Genomic DNA, 21,589 nt, shown 5'->3' on the forward strand with positions numbered 1-21,589 from the left:
GGTACTTGCTTGACTTGGAATCAACTCCGCACACTCATACTTGAGAGGCTGGTGCTACAACCACAAGGCCGTCACATAAAACAACATGTAAATCTACCTAACACACAATTCTTCTCTGGTCAAAAGAATATATTACACACACTCGAATCATAGAAAATGTAAACAAAGAACTTTAGTTTCAAAAGCCCAGAATATACACAAGGTTTAAAGATTTAAAACGTCCGTTTCCCGGACGTTTCCGTACGAAATTGTTAAGCCTTCACAAAAAATCTGACAATCCTACAATTTGATACTGTTAGTGTAGAGAGAAAAACCATTTGAAAAGCTGATGAGGTCGGTTATAACAATTTGTGAAGTTATTTTTATGTATTGTGTTGGGAATACTTTTATGTATTTTTTTGATAAATTGGATCGACAGTAGAAATAATAGAGATAACAGTTTTCGCAAAAGTTCGCATCTTAATTCAGAACATATCGACGGTAAAAAGGCAAAAGGGGTCAAGCGCCACATTTTGCGATTTTAACTTTTTTGTTGACCCCAACTCCACTATTTTTTCTCTTTCGAATGGTCGTAATATCGTTTTCCTAGCATGAAAAAAAGTCACTTGCACCAAAGAATTATTTGTACTGAAGTGCCAAATCGATACTTGCCAAAAGTGCTCAAGCGACACCAACTTTACCTTGCTTGGTTGAAGGACCATTTTGTGTATTACGTTTTTGTATCGCCTTGTCATTTGGCATAATTTTAAAAACAATATTAGAAGTAAATATGTCGTTTGTATCCATTTTTCTTTTATTTGTTTAATAACTATAACGTCGCTTACACCAATAGTAAAAATTGTCAACTAAACATAATTGGCGCTTGGCCCCTTTCTTAAATAATTTTATTTTCATTACGTTGCATTTGATCCACTAAGCGCGCGCCAGCGCCTGGAGCTTAGGCCAAAATCTAAATATTCCAACATTAGATATTGGTGCTTGAGCCCTCGCGAAAGCGATAAACATGGTTAAAACCTGGGGTCAAGCGACATCTATCTTTGAAACTATTGATCTCAGGCTTATTTTGATGTAAAATTATTAAAGAACATTGTATTTTAGTAAACTTTTCTGAAGATTGTGATGTGATTCAATAAAGCAATAAAGAGATATTATTTTTTAAAACTTTCTTTTTACTCTCCTGAACAATATGATCTGTGGTGCTTGACCCCTTTTGCCTTTTACCCGTCGATATGTAGGTACCTACGTAAGTATGCGCGTAAGGTGTATACCCCTCTCACATTTATTAGCTGATACCTAAAAATGGTTTCTGTGCAGAGAATTGCGCTAAGTTTCGTGATGACAAAAAGTTGGCGAGAACTGTGAGTTAATTGCTAGTTAGATCGTAAGTTCGCAAAAGAGACTACTGTAACACATTATTTTTTTCAAACTTGAATGCACTCATTTCAAAACCTTTCATGGTCCGTACTAGCTAAATAACAAAGAAAGTAGCCGTACCTAAGTCGCCACTTGTAAAGCTAATTAAATTACGTATCTTCAAAAAGTGTTTGCCAGCTAAGTTTTACCTACTTTACTAACAAAATATTCCTTTGTTTACATTTTGCGCTACATAAAATGTTTTGCCCTTGAGTTCACACATAACAGTTGGCTAGAATGAATACTCGCTGTATAATTATCCTTACTTAGAAATGTGAAAATAACTTTACTGCTACGTTTTTCAGGGTAAAACGTCTGAAGTTTACTGCGAAAATTATCACAGACAACAGACACAACGCATACATTTGAGGAAGCTAGTTTAAAAATCATATTTCAATAGTTCTATCAAGGTATTATTATTCTTACTAGCCTATTATGTCCCGCTGCTGGGAAAAGGCGTAAAATGAAGTTATATTCCAGGAGGTAACTAGCCCAAGATATTTGAACAACCAGCGGTTCATTTAATTGAAGTCACTTTACGGAAACTTCGTTTATTTTGCTCTAGGTTTTATTTTAACTGGCAGTTAAAAATTAAGATTAAAACTGGGTGAGAAAATGAAGAAATTTCGTGAGAAATAAGGCTTATTTCCTATCTTGTTTTGTCAGGGGGTCAGTCAACTTTGAGAGGTATGAACGGAGCTTTGTGGAAGGGAACGTAATATTAAGTGTAAATATACTTTCCTGGTTTGTTATTGGGCAAGATGACGAAGTTGAGTTTGTGTAGGCACTTACATAAAGATTATTATTCAATGTCGAAATAAAAATAACATTTCGTTCTTATGTTTGCTTTTTTCGCTTTATATATATAGCTCAAGTGGCTAAAATATTTTAGTATTTTACATTTTGTTCCTCACAGATACTATCTATGATAAGGCGTCGTCCTAATTGGCAGCGATCGCACGATGGCGCGATGCGTTTTTCATCTCACGATCTCACTATCTCACTTGCGAGGTTCAAATAGGCAAATCTGTATGTTTGAACTCATCGAACGACGAGAACGCATCGTGTCATCGTACAATCGCTGTCAATTAGGACGACGTCTTAGATGAAAAACGCATCGCGCCATCGCGCGATCGCTGCCAATTAGGACGACGCCTATGATTACTAAGTTACAGATTCATCTTTTTTTGCAATGAAAGGCTGAGTCTCTGGAATTACATAACAGGACCGATATGAAAAATTCATTCAGCGTTGGATAGCCCATTTAGTAGTTTCTATAGGACGCGGGTGAATCGCTCGTAGAAGTTTTATATAAAGTACACAAAGAAATGATAACGTTTGAAAAGTTTTCATATAAGTAAACAAAATTATCGATCTTTTCATTGTATGTATTCGATAACAATTTTTGTGAAAACCTTGACAGAAATGATGAGTCAACGCTATGAAATAATGACCAAATTGATATTAGTCATAGATTGTTAGTTTTAATTACCGAGAAAAAAGTTCACTTTTTATTTGTTGTGGCTAGACTGAAGCATTCGTTTTGTGGGTCAAGACTGGCCCCCTAACCCCTATGTAAGTAGGTGCCACCAACATAATTATTACTCATTTACTCATTTTAATGTAAAAGCATGATATCAATTAAGTGTGGCAATTCCACTTCGTTTAAAAAACATAGCAGTTTTATCTTAGCAAGGAGTCAAACCTATGACCCGTGTTAGGACTTTATATAATTTCTTCTTTATATATTTAATTTTCATTTTAGTTGAAGCAGACTTAAATATTAAAAAATTATTACGTTCCAATATGTGGCAGTAGATAAACTGTTGTCATACATAATTACTTAAGTTCCCTTTCCTGTAAAATTTCAAATTATTATAATTAACTTCCCCAACTTTATGAGCTTATCAAACTGCCAGACACGAAAATCAACCTAATTAATTCACCCCTTGTATCAAAAAAATATAGCTCAAGGTCAAAAATCCAACCCTCTAAATGCTCGTGGTGTATCCAAGGTCATAATTGACAACGAAATCCGTTGTAAGCTAACCGCAGGTCAAGAATAAATAAATCTATGGTTAACAGCATTGCAGACTGAAAGCCAAGGTCAGGTGACCTCATTAATCAAGTTGATATGTTACACACTGAGGTAGTTCATTGTCAACTTGCGAAATTTTGCGAATAAGTCTTGGCCATTTTCTTGGCCGTGAGGAAGGTCGTAGTGTAGTAGTGTTAAATTAGAGGTAGATAGCAGCACTTTTTAATGTGGCATGTAAAGTTCAGTTTAATGCTTATTTCCATAAGGAACACTGTTTGTTTGTCAAAAAAAAGTACCTGTCACAGTTAAAAATTAGTTATTCTAAATCGTGCGTTTAAATTGTACATTTTGCAGATATGAGCTGATCATAAAGTTTACAAATGTAAAACTAGAAGTATAGCAGGTGTTCCAACAAAGTTACATATTCCAATAAGTTGATTTACAATCCAAGTCTGAATTCAAATAAATTATTACTTTTCATTACAAAAGTTTTCCGTACTAAAGTTAAGAATGACTGCGTATTCAAACCGCAGGTAAATGCGGGTGAACTCGTATGTACATTTTTAGAATTCATGAATTAATGATTACAGCACCGTGTGGCACAAAACATTACAGTTACAAAGTTTCAGTGTATAATGTTTGTGACATTGTAAACAAAAGGCTTGGGTTAACTGGAACTGTTGTTAAAATACGTTTTGTAATACTGGCGTTCGTAATCTTTAACCGAGTTCAGGTTTATTCAGAAACATTCATGGTTTAAGTCAAAGGTATTTCTCTGAAATTTTTAATAATATTATGGAGCTGAAGAGTTTGTTCATTAGCTTGAAAGCGTCAATCCCGGAAATCACTACACTCGATTTGGAAAAATATTTCAGTGCTACTGGTCCGATTTGAAAAATGATTTATGCTATTTATCGGGGAAGGCTACCTTTATCCTGGTGCACGAAGAAATTACCACGGAATAAGGGTGTAAACACTTGCGGAAGCTAATCTTTATTTTATCGGTTGTAATAGGATTACCTACCAGATCTAGGAAAAAACATCAAGATCTAGTATTTGATGATAGTACATAACATTTCGTGATCTAATCTAAAGTGATATGCAAATTGGCTACAGTAGAAAGCTAATCACCAAACGGGTTGATTACACTGCAGTGTTAATTGTCGACGATTATATCGTTCAAGGTCAAGGTCATTTCTGTCCAGAAATAGAAACAAATGTTTTAGTCGAGCGACATGTCATTTCCGACGTAGTTAACTGTCATATCATAGGTGGGCCAGTTATTATTTATTTAACTTCGTAAACCTTCCTATCATTTGGTCATCTACGTAGTATTTTTCAAATGGTTTGTAGGAGTAAGTCATCGCTTAAATAAACGTCGAGTTTCAAAATTATATATAATCACTTGTGTGATTGTTGTTTGATAGGTATCTATTTTATCCATTTAAATAAACAATTGGATTGTAAATTGTATACTATGTATATTGGTAAGCTCAACCATTTGATATTTCTATATTTTGTAATTCAAATATTTTGTTTTATCAATTCAAATATAAAACAACAAAACTGGTTATTAGTATCCATCCTTTCACAATCATAAGGGGAATACCAACAACTGTGACAAATGAACAAAAATACAAAAGCACAATACCAACGAATGGTTGCACTAATTAATTTGTTAGCTTTGTTGTCAATTCAATTGTTCGCTTTTTATTGATACACAGATTTTGACAATAGTGAAAGATTGATTCATTGTACAATGTACTATAACATACTAGCTTCTGCCAACGGTTTTAACTACGTCCCGTGGGAACTTCTCCATGAACCCGGATATAAAGATAAACTTTGTAAACCTTCCTAAACAAACTCTTCAGTTTTATAATATCAAATATATATTTTACACATATAGACGATAGCAACGATAGCAGGTTTTACATATTTAGGAAGGAAATGAACATGAGTATTAATTAAAGCTACATTGCCTGTCTTCCTTAATAATAGTACGTAAATGGTTTACTTAGTATTATTGTCTAATAGATCTTGTATAGGATCCATCAAGATAGCATTAGCTAATACAATTACACTATGTCTCTAAATAGACCCGATTTAAACTAGTGGAATTAGTCCAATTTCTAGAATTGTTAATGATATACGCATTGCGCATTAATTATCATTTATTAATTCAACATGATCACCTCATCGGCATGCCTATTAGAATAATTTTATAAAGGTAGATTATTATTCAGTGAAAATTATTCGAAGATTGATACTACAAAAATACTTCGTAAACACCAGTGGCATGGTATTTTAATTCCATCTTTTCCTTCTTCCTGTCTTGTTTCCAATTTATCCACGCTCGGCGCAATATGTTTTCAGCTGTCATTCTAACATTCACTCCAGTGTTATTCATGTCATCATTCAGGCAATATATCCATCTTTTTTTCGACACGCGACTTCCTCTCAATCCTGTTTCATTTCCTCGTGTGGTATTTTGTTAATATTAAGTTGTAATACAAACAATTACTAAGAATACTCTTATTTTCTAACTAGTTTCCATCACCAGTTTCACGCACTTCCTTAGGACAGTATTTTCTAGACTAAAAACTAGCCCATATGATGTGTAAGCTACATTATGGCTATGTTTCATGAAAATCCTTCCAATTATTCGCGCCTGAAGTAGTAACAAACACACGCACACACTCACACTCATACCTTTACGGTACATAAAAAATCAACATAATTTCACAAATACAAAACAATACACCAGTTGAAAACCATAAACAAAGTTATTATCAAAGTTAAAACTGTCACGAAAACATTAATTCCTACGCTAACAATCACTGCAGTGATTACGAAAGAAAGGCGTGTTTGATGTTTTCAGTTCATGACAATTCAAGGTCAAGGTCACTTCATATCATAAATCAAGTTGATACGATACCGGCAGCGGTAGGGTTTTGTTCTTCGTATGTCATTTCGTGTTAGCCAGGTTAAAATGGGTTTGAGATTTTCACTTTGATTAGCTTTTGTTTATAGACAATAGTTTATTCAAGGGTTGAAAGGTTGTGATAAGTCCACACTAGAACAATATAGTCCCCAGGCCGGCGAACAAATTTTTTTTTGATACATATACATTTAAGACTTTGTGAGTGCCTTCCTTACGATGAGTCCGACAAACTTTTCGAATGCGCAAATTTTGGTGCCGTTGCGTTTTTTAATGCTTGACTCCTGGAATTGTCGATATGACGTCACTATGACTCTTCGTAGTTAGTTAGCCTACAAAAATAAAATAAAGGATTACTATAACCATATTCTTACACCGATTTCAATTGGTTCAGCCACTGTAGCATGAAAGACTTAAAAAAATACATTTATTTATAATATTTGTAAGGATACTCTCAGAATATGTAGGGTTTTTGAGATCCAATTTGTGGGATATTAACATTTACAAAAAATCCCAAGAGAGACCGGTAATTCGTTCCTACTGTTTTTTCAACGGTTTCCACTTTTCAATATAAATGTAAATCTACTGTAAACCGAGTTTTAAGTGTAAAATTTGAAGCTTCCACAATTTATTTATATATTTTTTCAGCAGAAGTTGATTTTTGTTTTAAAGGATTTATTTTTTCGTTGAATTATTTTCATTTCGTGTAAATACATATAAACAAATTAGTAAAATGCCTGACAATATTTTAATGAATTGTGAAATAAAATATGACGTAAATAAAAGAAATAATTAACGATAACGATATTACAGGAATCTCTTTGGGTTTGTTCCCACTAGTTCTACTGCTTAGTTCTACCGTAGAACTAGTGGGAACTTTTTTTCCCACTAGTTCTACTAATTGAGGTGTAACAAAATAGTAGAACTAGTGGGAATTATGGTTTTTATTGGTATTCCCACTAGTTCCACTGAACATTTGCAGTAGAACTAATGGGACATTTTGTTCTACTAGATAGAAGAAGTACAGTCGACGCGCCTGGGTGACATCTCGCCGTGTCCGTGGCCCGTGGTTATCTGTAGTTGTGATTTTTATCAGAGCTCTAAATCGATAGCAGTCGGAATAACTTAGATTTTTTTCATGAATTTCAACAAAAAATAAATGTTTTTCTTTATAAAAGTACTAGGACAGCATAAATGAAGAGGAGCTAGGTGGTGTTTAAAATCAGACATTGATATTTATCTACAACACTGCTAATGCTAATTAAAAGACATTGTTTATAATAATACACAAATAATACACATTGAATAGAAATGTAAGTATACAATAACGCAAAAATAACTTTGAAGAGACTGGCTATTTGAACTGCAGCCCTATGATTTAGGCAAAAAAATCTATACTAATATTATAAAGCTGAAGAGTTTGTTTGTTTGTTTGAACGCGCTAATCTCAGGAACTACTGGTCCGATTTGAAAATTTCTTTCAGTGTTAGATAGCCCATTTATCGAGGAAGGCTATAGGCTACTTTTTATCCCGGTACGGGAAATAATTCCCACGGGATGCGGGTGAAACCGCTGGCAGAAGCTAGTATCAAACAAAAATAATCGTTTTAAAAAACACACTTAAAAAATTACAAAATAATTCGGACATTTACCGTCGTACCACAAAAACTTTTAATAGTCTGTTGAACACTTGTCTAAAAATGTCAAACGACGTTGAACTAAGGTCCCTTTTGTAGCCACACTATTTTTAGACAAATGTTCAACAGATGTTTAACTTTTGTATTAAGACTGTTAGTTCCAAACATAACACTCACATCAAACTAACAAAATCAAAAATCAAAATCAAAAAATCAAAAATCATTTATTCAAACTTGGCTGCAAGACAGCACTTTTTGAACGTCAGGAATTTACAATAGACAGCCCCCAAAACGCCCACCCTTCACCACTTCCTATGTGTTTTTGCTGGAAAGAAGAAGTGGCGCAACAAACTCCCCAGCAACACATGTCTGTCTGTCTGTAGGTTAGAAGAACCTTTTAACTAAACTAACTTTAGTGTGTTTTTTTTTAATCAATGTGTCAAACACCACCACAATGGTGGTTTTTGAAAATCAAAAGAACAAAAAGATTAACTAGCTCCTCTTCATTTCTGCTATCCTAGTACTTATATAAATAAAAACATTAGATTTTTGTTGAAAGTAATGAAAAAAATTTAAGTTATTCTGACTGCTATCGATTTTGAGCTCTAAAAAAAATCACAACTATCGGCTGTCAACTGTACTTCTTCTGTCTAGTAGAACAAAATTATGTCCCATTAGTTCTACTGCCAATGTTCAGTGGAACTAGTGGGAATACCAATAAACTCCATAATTCCCACTAGTTCTACTATTTTGTTACACCTCAAATAGTAGAACTAGTGGGAAAAAAAGTTCCCATTAGTTCTACGGTAGAACTAAGCAGTAGAACTAGTGGGAACAAACCTCTCTTTGTAAGTAGCTCTGTCTGTTTTTTTTTTTTAAATTCATACTAATATAATATACAGGAAACATTTTTGTTTCTTTGTAGGTTCCGAAACTACTCAAGCGATTTTAAAAACCTTTCACCGTCAAAAAGGTAAACTATCCCTGAAAAACATAGGGTATATTTTATCAGGATACAGAAAGAAGTTCCCCAGGACGCTGGCTGTAACCGCTGCAAAACAGCTATACTCTATCCACGGAAGCAAGAGCTAAAAGGTAAACAAAGAATGACACTTTTTCAAGATGGCGGTATAACCCGACCGATGACAAAACGTCACATTTTTGTGTAAAATGTTCGCAGTATCTGTGATTTTGTCATCGGTCGGGTTATACCGCCATCTTGAAAAAGTGTCATTCTTTGTTTACCTTTTAGCTCTTGCTTCCGTGGATAGAGTATAGTATTTTTATAAAGTTAAACATTAATCAAGATACGAGAATAAGATCGTAATTCAAATAGCAGTTTTAAATTCATGAGGATATCGGGCATAAAACAAGGACTTTGCAGAGAACAGAAATGGAGTTACACACACAGAATAGACACAGAATAGAATGCAGATCTATGTGTAGTTAAGGCGGATAACACACTACCACTATGCGCCAGTTGTAAGTGCGTACGTGTCAGTTTTTATTAATGCTAAGATGTCACCAAAGTTGTTCGCGTTCCGTTAACTTTTTACTCTACGCGGTGCGGTGTACACCACAAGCATGTGGTCACGGGCCAGAAAGAAAATTAAATGTTCTCATGCTATGTTACTCATCATTATCATCATCATCCTCCTGCCCTTATCCCAATTTTATTTGTGGTCAGCGCAGATTGTTTTCTCCTTCCATATTCTTCTATCTGATGTTATCACACAATTTGCGACTAGATTAGAAGAAACCGAATATAGCCGCACTGTACATAATTGCAAGCTGTCGGAATTCCTTCTTATCATTGACTTTGTCACGTCGACCCTTGTGTATTTAGACGCATCGCTCTGAATTATGGCACGTGGTAGTGTGGGATCCTTTAATCAGTTCAACAAACAAAGCAAGCCCAGCCTACGTTGACAAGAATAGACGATTCTAGGAATATTGCAGCACCGACACTAGAGTCTATTATAGAGTTTAGTCTGTGGTATAGACTATAGGCGACTTGGTTTCAAAGGAATCGGTCTCGATTTGGAAACCGTAGATTCTAATGACAATAAAGTTTAGTGTCTCGTTATAGGCCTGCCATTAGGAAATTAATATTCTGGATTTTCTTTAAAGTTTAACTTGTAAGTACTACGATATCGAACTAGATACATAATAGTATATTTTGAGGAACTTTAACCTGAAAGTAGCAAAATTGAAGTTTTCCTAACAAAACTACTTTTGAAAATTTATGGAAAAGAAAGTCAAGGATGTCTACTGTTGGGTTTTTTACCGTTGATAGTCAAGGTATTTCTTCAACAGGAAAAGTGTGACAGTGTAAATAAATGACTTTAATCTAATTCTACCCCATAAAGTGGCAAAACAGCCAAAAGATTACGACAGTTACCTTTAAAAGATAAACCCACAATACACCTCAGAATAAACGACCAGATTGATAGATAGAACTCATTTCACCTTGAACTTAGAACACTTTAAGCCAAGAAAAAGGGAACAGAAAAATAAAATAAAATATAGACTTTTTCATTAATAACCTAACTCTGTTAGTGCTTGACAGGAAAATAAATAAGTAAAGCAATAACGAAATTGATTTTCGATGTATAATTCAGTTGTCCATAATAATAATAATTTGTCAAATCGAAAGTGTATTACAAAATTAATGGGTATATCAAGTCCTTGGCGTTCTAGTAATGGCTTTCGATATAGTTATTTTCTTATTGAACCTTTTTTTCGGTCAATAGCCTGTATTTTTATTGTTGTTCCCTATAAATGTGAGGACATTATTTAGGTTTTGTGTTTGCTAAGTAATTGTTTATTTTTATTGCCTTTTACGATTCTTCGAGTCTTTATAGTAAGCGCAATTTGGCGATATGTGCTTCGGTCTTGAAGTACCTAGCAGGAGGTACGTAAGTGTATCTTGGAAATTCGGTAAATAAGTACTGTAATGGTAAATAAAGATCCATGGTTGCCCGAGATAAGTTTTTAACTGAATTTAAACTTATAACTGAAAATTCATTATAATTATAAATAATTGAATTTGTTACCACAAAAAGATTATCATTAACCAATTAGCGCTCACAATTTGATGTGTTTAAACCAAACCTACAACGTACAACATCATAACAAAATACAAACACCAAACTAAATTATTATTACAAACTACCAAACAAACACTGCATTGCTTTAAGGTGGTCATTTATCACGTAGTTTGGCCGCGAGTGTAATGCCGATTGTGGAGACAGGTTCTAATCTAAACGACGTTTCTGACCTTCGCTGATAAGAACCGATAGAGTCCAACACGCCACACTGGTGTTTAAACAGTAGCTTTTAATGAATAGCCTAGCCTTTTAGCCTTTAGCCTTAGAGTAACCGCACACCACAAACTTTTAGTTAACCGATAGTTTGAGCTCATTAATCAGCATGAAGATGAATGGAAGTGATCCGCCTAGCCGATTATTATCGGCTACGGCGGCTGTTGTCATGTAAGGAGATTAGCCATCTGCGCAGGACATATTATAGTGCACAAGCATTTGCGCAGACATAGGTGCACTCAATATTCCTTCACTCTCATAGCCCGATGGGACGGTGACACGACTGGAGAGAGATCAGGCGCAGGACCGACATTTTTACGTGCTTAAGTAAGTGTTAAGCACACACGTAATAACGATCAGGTCTTTGACTAAAATCGACGAAAAACTTTGATTAAATCTACGACTTTCAAAAAAAAGCAACGGGGCCAACAGTCGGCCGACTGTTTAGTCTGTAGTGTACGCGTAGGTTTATGTGTTCATGGTTCAAGTGGCGCAGACCGCATAGGTAGGTACCCGAGGACAGTCTAATGTATTACCACCCTTATCTTCGTGGCCTTTTGCCCTTGTGGTAGTAGGAATTTTAATATACCTACGTAATTAGCTAAAGTTAAAATTAAATATAAGGGTAGTTTCTTCGTGTCTGAGGTTTGACTGACTAGTTTAATAATGGTAAGTGCAAAATTTTTCGAGTTAATTAGATATGTTTTTGAATTTTGTACTTGAAGTAACAGGATTTGCACAGAGAGTTATTTAGGTATTTTTTTATTAAAGTAATATGAGAAATTCTCATTGAGGTAAGTAGTTTTTTGAAAAAACCTTAGATAGAATAGTGATGTATTTGTAAAGAAAGTGTACCTTATTATATCCTTCTAGATGTTTGTCCCGGATTATTCTGTGTCTGTGTCATTTACCTATATTACCAAGGAATAGTGTAGCTTCCCAACAGTGCCATTAGTAGTTTATGTGATTTGAGTAAAAACAAGAAAAAAAGAAATATTCCTCTTCGGTACATAAAATCCTTCACAAGCTGTTATTTGTTTCTGAATAATATATCAGTATTGTATCGTAATTAAAAGTTCAGTTCCCTCCGAATAAATAATATCAAATATCAGTTTCATTTCTTACAAGTCTACAGGCGAAAGATTTGCCAGACTATAGGTACCCGAGCAAATTGAGAAATGAATGCCGGAGTTATTGCCAATTTCCAATTTTACGACGAAAAGGATACCAAATGTTTATTTTTAGGGTTCCGTACCCAAAAAGAATAGGGACCCTATTACACAAACTTTGCTGACTTTATTTCCATCATTCCGTCCTTCCATCCGTCTGTCACCAGGCTTTTATCTCATGAACCGCAATAGATGGACATTTTGAGAGTGGACATTTTCACCGAAAGATGTATTCCGTTAATGGAACATTTCACGGGACTCATTTTTATGGATAACTAGCGACCCGCTCCGGCTTCGCACGGGGTAACAGTATTTTCCTACGATTTAATGTATGTTCTTGTACATATAAACCTTCCTCTTTAATCACTCTATCTATTGAAAAAAACTGCATCAAAATCCGTTGCGTAGTTTTGAAGATTTAAGCGTACAAAGGGACATAGGGACAAAAAAAAGCGACTTAGTTTTATACTATGTAGTGATGTAATTCTCACTGTCACTTAGCCTGTTTTTTCACTTTGACTATCTACTTATAACTTTGAATACTAAGATCCAATAGTTCGATTCTCAAGGTGTATTTCGAATAGCTGGGTCCATTTTATGAAAGAGGCTTACCGTCCCTGTAAGTTTGTCTGACAGCGTGATTGGCACTGAATCCTATCGTATCTCGATGGATCGTACAGGTAAATGGAAATACCTGGGTCTATGACCTTTTGTTAATATAGGTACGACTAGGGTTTAGGTTTTGTTTCTTTGTTTCAGTGTGTCTAGGTGTATTGGTTTGTTCATACAAAAATAAGTTAAGAAAGTTCAAAAAGAAACAAGAAGTACCTATATGAATAAGGAAAGTTTTTGCTTATAAACAGTGTATCTTACCATTACCTAATTTAGATTTCTATATAAAAAAAACTCTTCTAATAAAACGAAATCGATTTTAAGGCAACGATAATGATTGAAAAAAGGATTAAATTTTGTAAGGAGTAAATTTTGTATACTCAAATTCGAAAATTTTCTTTAATGTGTAGACTCAAAATACCTAACCTAACCTACATTCTGACATCCCACCATACTGAATTTGTAAGTCCTTTCATTTGTAAGGTACAAATGAAAGGACATACAAACATACCGACAAGTTAAATTAAACTACACAAACTTCTATGTTAGACGTGGACGATTATAACTGCTTACCCCACTGATTGGAATAGTTCCACAAGTTTTAAGTGGTTATGTTATAGTATTTAGTTGTACAAGGATTTACACATTATTGCTATTAACACTATACCCATATTATTAAGGCAACAGTTTACCAGCAACACATACGTCAAATTTTCTTAAAAAAAAAAAATACAATCGTCCGAATTCAGAAAGTTTTTGGAAGTCGGATATCAACTGTTGTATTCGAAGCGTTCCATTTTCAATGTAGCCATTGGTTTTAAAACGTTTATGTTGTAGATGTAAATGTTCCTAAATATAAGTGTTTTCTGAAAAGCCCAAATTCATGGAATTCTGTATTTTGTTTTATAGTAGTTTTTCACGCATTTTCCAAAAAACAAATATGTATTACATGAATTGACGATTTAAAACCGTTTTCCAACTACTGTTAGGCTTTTTGCTGGTGAAATATATTTTTTAACCCCCGACGCAAAAACGACGGGGTGTTATAAGTTTGACGTGTCTGTGTGTGTGTGTGTGTGTGTGTGTGTGTGTGTGTATGTGGCATCGTAGCTCCCAAACGGATGATCCGATTGTAATGCGGTTTTTTTTGTTTAAAAGGTATGTCAGTCGGGAGTGTTCTTAGCTATGTTTGGTGGAAATCGGTTCAGGTCTTCAAGGTCATCAGCTCGTTTGATAGGTGTGATAGGAATGTTACACGCTCAGTTTACTTGCAAGTATATGTGGGATCTGAAATTTGAAACACTAATGTCTTTTGGAACCACTGAGCTGGTCTGCTGTTAGGGCACGAAGGTAGGAGACGTAACCCTGAACTGCCTTTTAGTAAACCCATCGAATTTGGGCTCGTTGAATTTGTCTTGACGAGTTCTCTTCATGTTTCTGATTGACGAGAACCTGATGCTGGAAATGGGATGTGGCGAATGAAACCCTGGAATGCTGGAATGAAACGGATAAACCGATTTATTTTTTGCTGAAAATCTAGAATGTCCAAAGGTTAATCTTTATTGTTTCTCAATCTGTGCAATTCTCCCAGAGCCAGTTTGTCATGAGGATTGTTAAACAGCTTCCTTTGGCCGAGATCGCATATAGTGACCCCATCTTAAGATAAAATAAATTAAATGAAAGAAGGAAAAATTAAGGAGCTCCTTTAAAAAGCATGAAATAAAATTAAATTATAAATTTAAAAAAACCCCCGACCCAAAAAAAGTACGCAATAATTATGACAAAAGGTTAAAAACGCTAAACCCTATAAAAAGCAAAAAATAACTTTTAACACTACGTAAACTAAATTTTGACGTGTCGGGGGACCGCTTTTTACCTTCATAAATACTTACATAAATCAAATGATACTTACCTAATTACAACATTCGTTTAAAAAAAAACACGTATCTAAAGTAATGAATTAGAGCGGTCCCCCGACACGACAAAATTTAGTTTACGTAGTGTTAAAAGTTATTTTTTGCTTTTTATAGGGTTTAGCGTTTTTAACCTTTTGTCATAATTATTGCGTACTTTTTTTGGGTCGGGGGTTTTTTTAAATTTATAATTTTGTATCGGCTTATTGGAGCAACCGTTTTGTAAAATTCAATGCCTTTACATACGTTAATTCTGAATTGTTCTATTGTCAAAAATAAAATGTTCAGCTCAAACTAATGGATAATCCGCTCGATCTAAGAGACACATTTGCACAACCGCGAACCTAAACAATATAAACTTTGGCACTATCTCCAAGTACCTGTAAAACTATCCTAGGCTAATCTCCTTTATCCCACACCTTCAGTATAATAACATAATAATTATAATAGACAAAGATTACTATTAATGTTTAGATTAGCTCTTGTGTTTTGCCCAATCTTAATAGAACATTGTATTTCATTTATATTTGAGACAGATCGATATATCGAACGTTGTATAGGCTGCTTAGAGACAACACTGCATTGAAATAATAATAGTGATAAGGCAAAATCCAAACGTAAAATTCTAGAGCAATAATTATATTTTTTTCAAAAATAAATTGACAGCGATTGTCAAAGTTTTTTTACGCTGTGTGAAATACGAAATGATGAAATACGAAATGATATACGAAATATGCTGGTGGTATTGATATTTATGTTAAAATATTTTTAATTTGACACTGATTTGCACTATATAATAACGATAACCAAACCATTACCAGCAGTCGAATTGCTGCCCATTTGTCAAGCCTGTTGGTTATGATTAGATTATCCCTATACAAGTATGATTTAAATAGGTAATTATTTACACAAATAAATATCTGTAACGTTAGTATGGTACACAACTACATACAACATTACCAACCTTTTGTTCGGGAGGGGCCTATGTCCTGCAGTGGTCTGGGTATAGCTGGGTACAGAAAATAGAGGGGTCACTAAAATGTACCACTGAATATAAACTACCTAATATATAGATAAAGATTAATCTAAAGACATTTTAAAGTAGGTTGAAAGTCAGACATTTTGAGGAGTAAGTTTACCTACAAAAACGCCCGACCTTCACCACTGCGCATTTTTGCTGGGAAGAAGAAGTGGTGGAACAAACTCCCTAGCAACACAATTTAGTATGTATGGTTTGAAGAACCAGTTTTATATAAAATGTTTTAAACATTATTATAGAAACTGATAAGAGGGGAAATAGTTACCATATCAAAAAGAACAGTGCCGATGGCCAGGAGCATTTCATCTTCAAGGGAGGCTGGGAGTACTGTGAGCGCCTTGGAGGTCATTCCAATGTCAGCCGTTTTTCTGGAACAAAGAAACTGTATATTGTAGTATATAAATATGTATGTTAGTTTATGTTGAGATTCGCTGGAGACTCAATGACCGTACTTAAGTCCGGGTTACTGAAAAAGTGTAAAACCTAAATGACGCTGCTGCTTAAGCAAAAGTATGCTCAATAATTTAAAAAAGTACAATAATATCCGACTTTGCTAATATACCTAAATTTAAATCCCTTTTTTTAAATCTGCCAAATACTATGCTGGAACCGGCATCAAAATTGGGTCCTACCGCCTAACGTGAGATAATCGTGCTCAAACGTACACAAGTCAAACTGACAACATCGTTTTTTGAAGTCAGTTACAAAGGACCTAGAACCTATTATAACTATCCGCAGATAATATAATTGAATTAATTATCACTATAAACACCACAGTATTATATCATTAGGTAAACAAAGCGAGGACAATAACACGGCCGGTTCGGCGCCTCCAGCTAATAATTTAATGATAACATATCGATTCTAATACTGATCGATGGTACGACCTACTGACCAGTCGAGTACTGAGAAGTAGTTTACTGTGCGAAGGAAATTGAAGGAAAGGATAATCTTCTTAGGTTATTGATTTATTGATACTTAAATATATATCTAGGTATGTGGTGAGAGAGATGTCGGAATAATAGGTAACTAGGGCTGTGTAACGACCTTATCAAGGTCGCCGGAAGACGCTGGATGCAGGTCGCTTCCAACAGGTATCTGTGGAGATCTAAGGGGGAGGCCTATGTGTAGCAGTGGACGTCCTATGGCTGAGATGATGATGATAATGATGAGGGCTGTAAGATTGTTTGTAAGAGACACAGTAGCCCCAGGAACTCTAAGAGCGTCCGCAGACTTCAGACTAAACTACTGGTAATAGTTGGATCAGTGGTTGGTTGACAGTTTTTTTTTGAAGGGTCGTAAATCCATCATGCCAGTCATCGTCATACAGATTTATGAGTCCGATCAAAAAAGGAACAGGAACAAGGGCTTAATTTGGTAAGTCCGCAGTTTCAGGATGATAAGAAAAGTTTCCCCAAAGCATTCGCTTTTTTCTCATTTTAGTGACAATAGCAATCTTAAGGTTATGGCACATTATAGCGGCACCGCAACAGCATGGCTCCACACCAGCATTTAAGGTGTCATTCAATTTAGAGCATTAAATCGTGTATATTATAAGATATTTCGTAATGTCAATATAAAAAAGCCAACGGCGAGCAGTCAGCGTACTTGCCGCTTCCACACAACTCGACTCGCCGCCCGCGTGCTGCAAGCGAGCGGTCCTCATGCGTACAGCGCGCCGACTCCGAGCCGGCAGCGAAACAACGTCATTGCGTCGTGTTCAATCATAACATCAATCATAATCGTCTTAAAATAATATTGAGTTTGCGGTGACAGCAAGCTTACACCTCGCGGCCGGCGCGCGGCCGGCGCGCCAACGGCGCGCCGACGGCGAGCGGACAGCGCGTGGTTAGCGCGCTGACAGCTAGCCGTAGTCTTAATTCGAGGCGACGCCGTGCTGCTGCCGTGCTGTTGCCGTGCTGCTACAATGTGCCACAAGCTTTAAATGACAACCCTGTGAGTAAATAAATAACGCATTCCTCAAATACCTTATTGTTTAGTAGTTTCAAACCAAAACATCAATGTTTCAGGCCCAAGTTCACTGACAACATGAACAACTGTTTTGTTAAAACAATTGTTTACAATTAATTTTCAAAGTCAAAGTAGTCACAGTAATTTTAAGAAAAACGGACGGTGAACTTAGGCCTTTTTGTGTGGATGTTACCCTCTGTTTGTTATTTAAATATAGACCCTTCAATGCCTACCTGTCTACAATGTATTTGCATTTCTTTGAGTAGTCAAAATAACTGAATATTATATCCATAATTACTCGCTTCTTCACCCCGGTTGATTTAATCATGTTAATGACCTTTATAATTTAAATTAACTGGAAACGACAAGACAGGGTTCAGAGGTAGACAACCTTATGAAAGTAAATATTATTCACCTTTAAAATATAAAGGCTTTTCGCACTGTTTTTTTACTGTAATTAAGTGTCGGAAAAGTAAAGTTGATCAATTCATTTATTTGAAAAGGTGTTGAAGTTTTACGGAAAACTTCAATGCGGCTGTTTTTTGTATGAAAAGATAACTTTCTCAATTTTTTTTTTGTTTCCCCACAAAATCTTCATTCATTTACTTGAGTACAATTATCGAGTTTGAATTCCTTGATCCGTTTTAGCGTCATAGAAAATTACCACAGACCACAGGCAGAAAAAAAGTATACATATGCATTTCACAATCAAATAATTTAAAACTGTCTGTGGCTGTGTAATTAAAATATTAACGTAATGACGATATTTTCGTATTGAAGTACTTACCGCAGAAACCGATTGCAATGTGTACAGTCAGCACGATAAATATTTGGACAGCGAGATGAAATTTTAATATCACGCCGATCCGTGCGACACGTGCCAGTGTATTGAATCGGTTATTTTAGGAACGGCAGTAGATTAGATTGATAGGGTTCCAGTTACAGGTATTTACTTCGTAAGAGATTTTTTCGAAAGGTCAAAGTTAGGTCTTCCAATGATTTGCTTGCTAGTCAGTATTAGCTTGCTATGCTCGCTTGAAATATTAGCCTGTATCCCAGATATTAAGTACTTCCATGTGGCTAGCTGTTTCTTAGACCCACTTCTCGCAAGAAGCATCATTTTTTGTTTATTTGTGGTTGTCCTAAAGCCTCTGAAATTACTGGACTGTTTTAAGAAAATCCTCCACTGTTCGGAAGCTAACTATCTCTAAGTTACAGAGGATATATTTAATCGAGGCATGAGAAGTAGTTCTCACTTGACACGGGTAAAATCTCGGAAAACTAATAGTGGGTAATATAATAAGCAACTAAAACCTATTAAACTTTAATAGATTTTTATCTTTATACCTATAGCATAAGGTTCAATATTGAATTAGAAAACTGATTGAAGACGTGCTGACGTCTGTACCTACTTGTACTAACAGTCACATCGATGCGTCATAAGCTATGATCAGGTCCCAGGAGTGCGCATCATATTACCATGATTCGAATCTACGACCGTATTACTGTAGTTGATATGTAATTTCGACATTTTTTTAACACTAGATGCTTTACGTAGCATCACTGCTTAGATGATGCCTTTTATTGAGCAAAATAAAGTCCAATTTTTAATCTATTATCAAAATTTTTATTCGGTTAACTCGTTTTATTGCGGAAGAATAAAAAAATAAAAATAATGAAGTCTTTATAATAACAAAGCTAGCTTTGAAGTTTCCTTTAAAAGGGTAAAAAGGGATTTAATGAAGCAGGAAAAGTAATTTTATTATCATCTTGTATGTCTCTACCAGACCTCGGGACTATAGAGTCCCGGATTTTTGGGAGGCGAACATGGGGCCTAAGCCAACACGCTGAAGCCCTTTTGAGACAACTTTAATGAAATGGCGACACAAAACCGACGATTATCCCTGTATACACTATAGAAACGTACCCAAGGACAATCCCCGGTTCTGTGCTAAACTATTGCTAAATATGGAATAAAACTACTAGGGCTATTGGGATGGGATGCTAATGGACTGGGAATGGGGATAACTATGGGAACTATGGCACCTGCCGATAACAATGTTTGAACACGTAAAAATGGCAGGTGGAGACTCGCCAGCTCACTTACTGGGCCCCCGGGAATCAGTCACTGAATAGCAACAAGAGGGCAACAGGTACATGAGCGGCTGAAGGGTGAGGATACCTCGGCGGACTTTAAACGCAGATCACGCGCTCCCTGTGGGTCCAGCATCACCGGCCCACTCGCCACTTACCACGAGGCACCTACCCTCCGAGCGGGCTGCTAACCCTACTCTAGCGACTCCACTCTGACCGGCCGATGAAGGCAACCCAAGAGGCGGGAGACCTATCCCCCGTCATGCTTCACTCCGGCAGGCCGGAGATGGGGGACAGTATACTCTCCCTGGAGCACTCGGATATATAGCCCCGCGGGGTCGCTACTCCCCGTCATCCGCCTCAGATGCCCATTAATTATGATATTAGTACCGACCTATTTTTAAGGTTTCGTACCCTAAGAGTAAAACGAGACCCTGTTACTAAGACTTTGCTATCCATTTGTCCATCACCAGGCTGGATCACGATCTATGGTATGATATTCATCTGTGATAGATAGAAAGTAGTCATACATGATATTATATTTTCTGTTCCTAATAATAAACCATTTTCTGCACTTTTAAAATATGTAGGTATAAAACTCTTCCTTCAACATGAAATTATATAACAGCTTACATACAGAGAATGTAAGCTCAATAAGTGTTAAATTCTTTTGAACTCCAACAATGTAAAAATACCCCTTTTAAACTATCTCAAGCTAGCAATAAGTGCGGTAGTTTCTATCCAATTTTCATAGAATTTTACTTTTTGCTCTCAGACGCAAAAGAGATTACGTTGAAAGCTACAGTTTTCAGGAAATGAATCCAGAATGCTCATTGCAAGGGTCGTAATAAGCGGAATCAGGTTTTGATGTCCAAACGAAGAGAAATAACTAGGGATTTTAATACAGTTATAAGGGTCTTGGGGTTTTTGAAAGTACCCAGAAAATGCGAGATAGAGTTACTAAATAAATGTATTACTAACAGTTTCACCTACGTCTCTAGAGATCCACATCCTGCAACCGTGTCAAAAGTGGACTATGTCCTTCCTGTGGCTTTAGAATATTTGTTAAGCTAACGACTATGTATCAAAGTGTGTAAACAAAGTTGGACAGGCAAACAGACTTTCCTAGTTCTAGTATTAGCACAGATATGGCACGGATTATCTAATAGTAACTTCAAAGTTAGAACAGATTTCAGACTTGTTGGTACAGTCTACCTTCTAGGTAGGTATGTCTAGCTACGTTATGCCAAACAAATTATTTACTTGATAACAATTTTGAACTACAATTTAGGGAGGGTCGTGTAAAGGTCATGTAAGCAGACAAGTCTACCTATAATTAATTAAAACAGTCGCTTCGCATTATGGCTTACATAAGTGTTAAATTTCGCATGAAATATGTCTATATTGTGTTCAGTTTATAAGTGAACACGATTATACAC

The 21,589-nt window shown here is 35.7% G+C and overlaps 1 protein-coding gene across 9 annotated transcripts in view; it reads right to left on the reverse strand.

Moving 5' to 3' along the window:
• LOC124632735 (glycine receptor subunit alpha-4) overlaps nt 1-21,589 on the reverse strand; it is a 52,997-nt gene that overhangs the window by 20,747 nt on the left and 10,661 nt on the right. For 5 of the 9 annotated variants that reach the window (XM_047167691.1, XM_047167690.1, XM_047167688.1 and 2 more), the window contains exons 2-3: nt 16,351-16,453; nt 16,011-16,055 (exon numbers count right to left, since the gene is read on the reverse strand). In XM_047167691.1, coding sequence (XP_047023647.1) covers nt 16,011-16,055; nt 16,351-16,391 — 86 coding nt within the window. In that variant the 5' untranslated portion in view covers nt 16,392-16,453. The remainder of the gene's footprint in view (nt 1-16,010; nt 16,056-16,350; nt 16,454-21,589) is intronic. The other 4 variants (XM_047167694.1, XM_047167693.1, XM_047167692.1 and 1 more) reach the window with 1 other exon arrangement.

The sequence above is a fragment of the Helicoverpa zea genome, chromosome 8, assembly GCF_022581195.2.
Source record: "Helicoverpa zea isolate HzStark_Cry1AcR chromosome 8, ilHelZeax1.1, whole genome shotgun sequence".
NCBI classification, from domain to species: Eukaryota; Metazoa; Arthropoda; class Insecta; order Lepidoptera; family Noctuidae; genus Helicoverpa; species Helicoverpa zea.